General features: G+C 39.1%; 1 protein-coding gene across 1 annotated transcript in view; it reads left to right on the top strand.

The window, feature by feature from the left end:
• Window positions 1–7,827, top strand: part of ank2b (ankyrin 2b, neuronal) — a 118,304-nt gene that overhangs the window by 35,072 nt on the left and 75,405 nt on the right. The window contains 1 exon segment of the mRNA XM_020594856.1: window positions 7,760–7,821. Within this exon segment, the coding sequence (XP_020450512.1) occupies window positions 7,760–7,821 (62 nt within the window).

Genomic DNA, 7,827 nt, shown 5'->3' with positions numbered 1-7,827 from the left:
GGACGGCCAGCTCTAGTAAGGGTTCTGGTCATCCCAAACGTCTTCCATTTAAGGAGGAGGCCACTGTGCTCTTAGGAACCTTAAGTGCAGCAGAAATTTTTTTTTGTAACCTTGGCCAGATCTGTGCCTTGCCACAATTCTGTCTGTGAGCTCTTCAGGCAGTTCCTTTGACCTCATGATTCTCATTTGCTCTGACATGCAGTGTGAGCTGTAGGGTCTTATATAGACAGGTGTGTGGCTTTCCTAATCACGTTCAATCAGTATAATCAAACACAGCTGGACTCAAATGAAGGTGTAGAACCATCTCAGGGATGATCAGCAGAAATGGACAGCACCTAAGTTAAATATATGAGTGTCACAGCAAAGGGTCTGAATACTTATGACCATGTGATATTTCAGTTTTTCTTTTTTAATAAATCTGCAAAAATGTCAAAAATTCTGTGTTTTTCTGTCAATATGGGGTGCTGTGTGTACATTAATGAGGAGAAAAATGAACTTAAATGATTTTAGCATATGGCTGCAATATAACAAAGAGTGAAAAATTTAAGGGGGTCTGAATACTTTCCGTACCCACTGTAAATGAAGATGTAGTGTATTTGGTCAAATAACATCTGTTGGCATTTGAGCTTTGAAATACAGAAAGTAAAAAACCGGTCAAACTTTGTTGGCTGTAATGGTTTTAGCATACCAACACTGGGGTTCGCCCAGTGGTTCTATTTGAATCTTTGAATGGATGACTTTGTTTATATCTGCTATTAAAATGTGATTTGTATCTGGATAGGGTTTCCTGAGAATCAACACTCTGACTCCGTTCTCTTGTCATCCTTCTTCATAAGTTGTTCATATGCAAAGTAGACAAGTAGGTGGAATCTGGAACAGACAGTTACGTAGAAAGTGACAATACAAGAGTGAGGACTTCTCATGTGTAGGCTGAGTCATAGTTGTAGTGATGACATGATGTTCCTACCCACCCAGAGACATGACGTTTCTATTCACTATGTGAGAAAACATTTCTACCCATAGTTCTGATGCTTTTAACCCCAGTGATGATGTGTAAGCTAAAGCTGTTCTCGCTCATGGTGGTTTCTTCCTACTGTAGTAATAAAATTAAAATAGCATTTTTTTCATTTTCATAAAAAGATAACGGTTCCCAGAGATTGAAATATTTTATAAAGGTCCATCCTGTGAGGGACCTGACAGTTTTTTTTTTATCTGAAATGTTAGGGTTACTATATGTGATATGATGTTTCTGTCCCCCACAGTGACAATGAATTAGCCCTCAGATCCAGTATTGTGACTGGTTTGGTACTGGACTGGGAATCTGACTGGGAATCTTTTGGGTCAGGAGCTGGATGGAACATTTATAACAGACCTCAGAAGTAGACAAGATTCAGAGGAAGTTGACATTCTTTGACTCTTGTTTTTAGTTTACATGGGTCTCTTTTAACAAGTTAGAGCCAGATTTGTACAGCTTTAGTGCAGCATACTCAACATTGTCTTTTCAACATTTTATGTACGTTTGAAGTCGTATTTAGGGTTAGGGGTAGTCATATTTACGCCCACAAGGTACTGCGTCACAGGGTTTTTGGAGGGTTAAGGTTTCCTGAAATGTGGCTTCTAATCACTTTGTAGTAAACAACGACTTTAGAGTGTTACAAATCCTTTTGTGAATAATTGGGTCAACAAAAGGATGTGACCTTGACTTAGGGAATTCACCTTATGTTTCTTACCAACAGTACACAGGAATTTAGTACATGTTTAAATACATCAATCCAATAAATTTGAATCTTAGTTGATTGTTACGGTCACTGACAGAATCGGTATCTTTCACCTCTCAAGCTCCTTTAATTACTAACAGAAACCACAGCTGTCAGGTCAACTGTGAGACTGTTATCTTTTTATCAAACTGAGCAGCTGTGGCTCAGGAGGTAGAGTGGGTTGTTTCCTAACCGGAAGATAAGCGGTTTGATTCCCGGCTTGTCCAGTCCACGTCGAGTGTCCTTGAGCAAAGACACCCAACCCCCAGTTGCTCCCGGTGATGACATCGGTGTGTGAATGTGTGAGTGCCTGGGAGTATGAATGGGTGAATGCATCCAGTCGAGAACTGTGACACCAAATCTTAAAGCAGTACTGAAGTTACTGTCTCAGACTGAATCAGTAAGTTTCTATACAACAGAGCTCCTCTCACTAATTGGCAGCTCAGCCATGGTATTACTTTCCAGCAACTCACTAAAATGCTGAATTTATGACATTATTAACTGTGATATGGTTTTTTACAGATACCGGTGTCCATTGAATGGTGATCTGGTTAAATACGAAACTAGCCAAAGAGATGGCCGCTCAGAAAATACTCACATGAATTTTTACTTCTTGTAATGGGTTTGGAAGGCACAAACAAAGTCTGGATACGGTTAGGTGTATGAATGACGTTTGTGAATGTTGTGGCAATATGGTTGCCTTATCAGATAAAGCTCATTAGGGTTGTTTAGGAAGGCAAAACAACTTCCAGTATTTTCTTGTCTAGTCTGAATGACTCACAAAAACAGATTGGGCAAGAGGGGAAGGAAAAGTCATTGCTGTGTTACTTTCTAATCGATATCTACTCTGGTCAGTTCAGTCAGCTCTGGAGGTGGTCTGACAGACTGAATGTTAGAGTATCACATTTTTTGCCTTTTTTTTTATAATAGATAAAACTTCCAGATACAAATCACAACAGGGTCCCAGAAAATACATTGATGATTAAGAGTAATGCCAGAAGACCGTGAAGTATGTCTCCCATGAAGTTGTGTACTTGTATATAGTGTTTCCATCAGCCTGTCTATGCATCTCTGTCTCTCTTCCTCTCTCTCGTTCATTCAGTGTCTCTGTGCCTGCCACATCGCTCCTGGTCCTGCCACTAACTGGGTCTCTCCCTTTTTCTGTTTCTTTCTTTAAATGCTACTTCTCACACACTTCTCCCTTCACTCCATCCTACCACGATGCACCGGTGTCTAAGTGTAGCACTGTCCACTGCATGGAATGTGCTGCTGTCTGCAGGTTGTATGGTGGTGATAGATAAGGCTGCATGCAACCAGTGGGGGATGAAAGTAGATTTAAAGGCTGTTTGACCATTCACAAGGGATGGGAGGGATTTCAACTGTCAAGCTGGTATCGGTGGAACTCATGATTACCTGTTTTCAATTATGACCGTTTCTCTGGCTTTAGTGACGTGACTAGAGTGAGGATGATTAAAATGAACTGCTTTTACTGCAATACACAGTCGAAGATGTTAAGTATTGCTTCAACTGTAGCTTGAGTACATTCCGACAATGCACCAATTATGCCGTACTAAAACAAAACAGTGAAGGATTCTTAGGGTACATGCCTTTAGTACAATGCTATATGTAGTTCAGCCGTTTTGATGCTGCCCTGCTCAAAATGACTCACAACAAAGGCCCTCAGGAGAACAGATTTAAATAGCAGCATGCACAGTCACACTCACACATTGCTGTCACACACAGGGCACCCTTCTAATGAAATAACTTGGGACCCTGCAGCAGTTTTTGATGATATTCTTTCTTCGCTTAAGTAATGCTATGGTGTTCTTTAATTTCAACAGTGATGTGTACAGTGTTATAATTACTGTTTCATTTCTGTGACTTTGGTCACAGAAATGAAACTGAAGATGTAATAAACCAGAATTATGTTTTAAATCCATACAATCTAAATTTTGCTAAACAGTGGCCAAACCAGCCATTGCGGCTACAGGGGGCACACAGCGGCACACTTTCCCCTTTACTATTTGTTTTTACTTTATGTAAGAAAACAATTAAAATGTTTATCTGTGAACTGTACGGAGGCAAATGGAGAAACAAATCAAAAAGTCAGCAAACTCAGTAACGATAGTTCCACAGCAATATCTATCCAAAATTTGCTAATGCTAGCTAACATCTGCCACCATAATCAACTTTTCATTTTGAATAGCACAAATGTGTCATTTCTTCTTTCAAAGATACATAGTCTTGCTTTAATTCAATTTTTGGGACAGTGGAAATGATCCAGTGATGTTTTCACCAAAACAGCAGTGACTGACCAGGTTGTCCATTCAGTGGTGACATACCTGTTTTGCTGATGTGCTAGTATAATACTATTCAGCCATCAAGGCCCTCAGAGTATTGTCAATCTCTTGTCATCACTTGCAGTGCATTGCAGTTTTGGAATCACTTAGTTGATAGGTGAACAATGTAAAATTTGGTGTGATTGATTATTTGTTGGAGAAACATATATTTGTATTTCAGGCAGGTGCAATTTCTGACTCTTCCTCAACATTTTTGACCAAATAATGAGTTTAAAAGACAAATTATTATATTAATTTATAATAACAATCATTAGTTGCAGGCCTGTGAGATCTGAGAGCATATGACATAGAAGTGACCCACCCCAGCCACGCCACTGGCCAGTTTAGAGCCTGACTGCACAGCTGACTCAAAGTTATATCCAACTACAACATAGTGTCGTATAAGCCTAACCAAAATGATGTTTCCCTTTTTCATTCCTCCTGCTACAGATGATGGTCAATAGGACTACTGAGGTATACGCATACTCCTTTAATTCTCCACAGATTCACTGCACAGTCCCATCCCTTTGTTTCTACTCTTTTCTTTCCTTCCACCTTTTATTTTGTTGACTTCCACGGCCCTGCATGGTGTAAACAAAGAATCATTTGGTTCATTTTACAGTCCCAAAGCCATGCATGGCTGATAAGAATGGCCAGGCTACTGCCATGTGTCTTGCACTCAGGCACTGGACACAAAAGATGGCTTTAGATTTTGTTTATTCATCCTTTGTATATATGCTTCTCATTCCTTTTTTCAGTTTATATTCATTATGTCACTGTCTCAGGAGTCTCTTATTTTTGTCATTCCTGACCCTCAATAGAACTATGTAAAGGAGCATGACTGACATGTACAGTTTATTGATTTATTTAAAATGACTGCATTTTTCTCCTGTAAAGTTTTGATTTGTTGATGTGCTGATGAATTTTAGAACAATGATAAATTTATATTATTATCAGTCTGTTTTGTAATTTTGCCTATTTATGTTGCTGCATGATTTTTAGAGATACTGTGAACTACTATGTTTAGTACAGTATTGATTAAATGATTATAAAATTCTTGTACTTGGGATCTTCTCCCATTCTTCCTTGCAAAAGGCTTCTAGTTCTGTAATATTCTTTGGTCGTCTTGCATGCACAGCTCTTTTAAGATCTACCCACAAATTTTCAATGATGTTTAAATCAGGGGACTGTGATGGCCATTCCAAAACCTTCAGCCTGCGTCTCTTGAGGTATTCCATAGTGGATTTCGAGGTATGTTTAGGATCATTGTCCTGTTGTAGAAGCCATCCTCTTTTCAGCTTCAGCTTTTTTACAGATGGTGTGATGTTTGCTTCCAGAATTTGCTGGTATTTAGTGGAATCCATTCTTCCCTCCACCCGTGCAATGTTTCCTGTGCCACTGGCTGCAACACAACCCCAGAGCATGATAGATCCACCCCCATGCTTAATAGTTGGCAAGGTGTTCTTTTCATGAAATGCTGCTCCTTTTTTTCTCCAAACATGCCTTTGCTGATTGTGTCCAAAGAGTTCTATTTTAACTTCATCAGTCCACAGCACTTGTTTCCAAAACGCATCGGGCTTCTGTAGATGTCCTGTTGCATACTTCAGACGTTGGATTTTATGATGGGGACGCAGATAAGGTTTTCTTCTGCTGACTCTTCCATGAAGGCCTTGTCTGTGCAAGCATCGCTGCACAGTGGAACGGTGCACCACCACTCCTGAGTCTGCTAAATCTTCCTGCAGGTTTTTTGCAGTCAAATGGGGGTTTTGATTTGTCTTTCTGACCAGCATACGAGCAGTTCTGTCCGAGAGTTTTCTTGGTCTTCCAGATCTCATCTTGACCTCCACAGTTCCCCTGATCTGCCATCTCTTAATTACATTTCTTACTGTGGAAACTGCAAGCTGACAACGCTTTGCTATCTTCTTGTAGCCTTCTCCTGCATTGTGGGCATCAATAACTTTCATTTTCAGGGTCTTACACAGCTGCTTAGAGGAACCCATGGTTGCTGGGTGTCCACAAGTGTGTGCACAAGGTTTGAAGAGTCAAAGTATTTGTACAGCTTTGAAATTGGCATTTACCAATGACAGCTGTTGCTGTGCATCAGATCTAACGAGCTGATTAAGGTCTGATACCTTGTGAGAGACTTTGAGACTCTGGAACTCTTAGGGTGCCCAAACTTTTGCACCATGCCATAATCATGTTTTTATTTTTTATTTTTGTTCAATTTATGGCATAAGAAGTAACTATGCATCACTGTTTGCAGAAAATATTGTGCATTTTTTCCATTTCCAAGAGAAACTGTGTTAACATCTGTTCAAATAAAAAATCACCAAAATCTGTTATTTATCAAGGGGTGCCTAAACTTTTGCATAAGACTGTATTTAGGTATGGAAGTCCAGTGCCCTCAAATAGAATTATTTAATTAAATTCAAATTTAATTTTTCACATGTGCATGATGCCAAAATTAAAATTGAAATTTTAAAGTCCAATTTTGTTGGGTACAGAAAAGTATTCTTAAAATATTGCTATGCTATTGCTACCCAAATGGAAACTAAAAATGAAATGAATACTGATATGTCACAGTATTGGAAGGACGTGTTCACTGCCATTAAATGTTCCAGTATGATATTTCCAAAGATCTGAGTCCTCCTTCTAGATTTGAGTCTAGCAAGTGAAATGATTTCATTTTAATATTGGCATCATTGGTCTTCCATACGGCAGGTTCCTGATTATTGAGTTTAAACGCATGCTTTTCTATAAAATATCTTCAAATTACTGGCATATCACTTTAACACATACATTGTTAATCAATAATGCCATGGACAGCTTTTATATTTTTAAAAATATTACCCACTTGGAAACAGAATTTTGAAAGAATAGCACTGAGTAGCATGCTGCATCCACGCTTCCTTAATTTGCACCATTCTAAGCCTTTGACTGTGTAAAGTTTTGGAACCATCCCGTTAGTCACTGTATTCTTCACACTTTTGTAAACAACTTTTTCACAATAAATCGGACCACACTTACAGAATGGCAAGGTAAGGCAAGAATTTCACAACTACTCCAACCTGCTCTGCAATCTCTAACTTTTCTCATATATTTCTCATTGCTAACTCTAGTACTTCTATGACGTACAGTTAACATAGTGCACTTTGGTGTTGATGGGAAATGTTTCCTCCTTGTTATATGCCACTTTTTTGATTTTACTATCATTTGATTTTGGGTACCTAATAATGTTTGTCCATCTTTACGTCGTTACTGATGACACTCTGTGTGTACTGTACGTCTCTTTATTCTGCTTTTGTGTTTGTCTTTTTCATTTCGAGTTGGTTTTTGAAGCCAAAAAAGGCTGTTTTGTTTCTGTGGTTGATAGCCTGCATGGAAATCACACATCTGGGTGTGTTTTGGGGTTCTTTGTATGGGTGCTTCATATAGTGACTTGAATAGTTTCAAGATTTTTGATTGTTATTTTTTTCTTTGACTTTTACGTTTTCTTTGTTTTCAGTTTACTTTTCTTCACCTGTGATGCTTGATGCGACTGTTGCATGCTGGGAAAACAAAGTTAAGAGGCACAGGTCAAAGTTCAAAGGAATGAAGTAGAAGCTTATGTTTGACCTCTCTCCCCCTCTATGTGTCTCTGTCTCTTTCTGGTCTGTCTTCCAGAGTGGATTCACTCCCCTGCATATCGCTGCCCACTATGGGAACGTCAACGTGGCCACACTCCTGCTGCA

Source organism: Monopterus albus, unplaced genomic scaffold (genome assembly GCF_001952655.1).
Source record: "Monopterus albus unplaced genomic scaffold, M_albus_1.0 scaffold25.1, whole genome shotgun sequence".
Taxonomy (NCBI): domain Eukaryota; kingdom Metazoa; phylum Chordata; class Actinopteri; order Synbranchiformes; family Synbranchidae; genus Monopterus; species Monopterus albus.
This window is presented reverse-complemented; position numbering and strand designations above follow the sequence as displayed.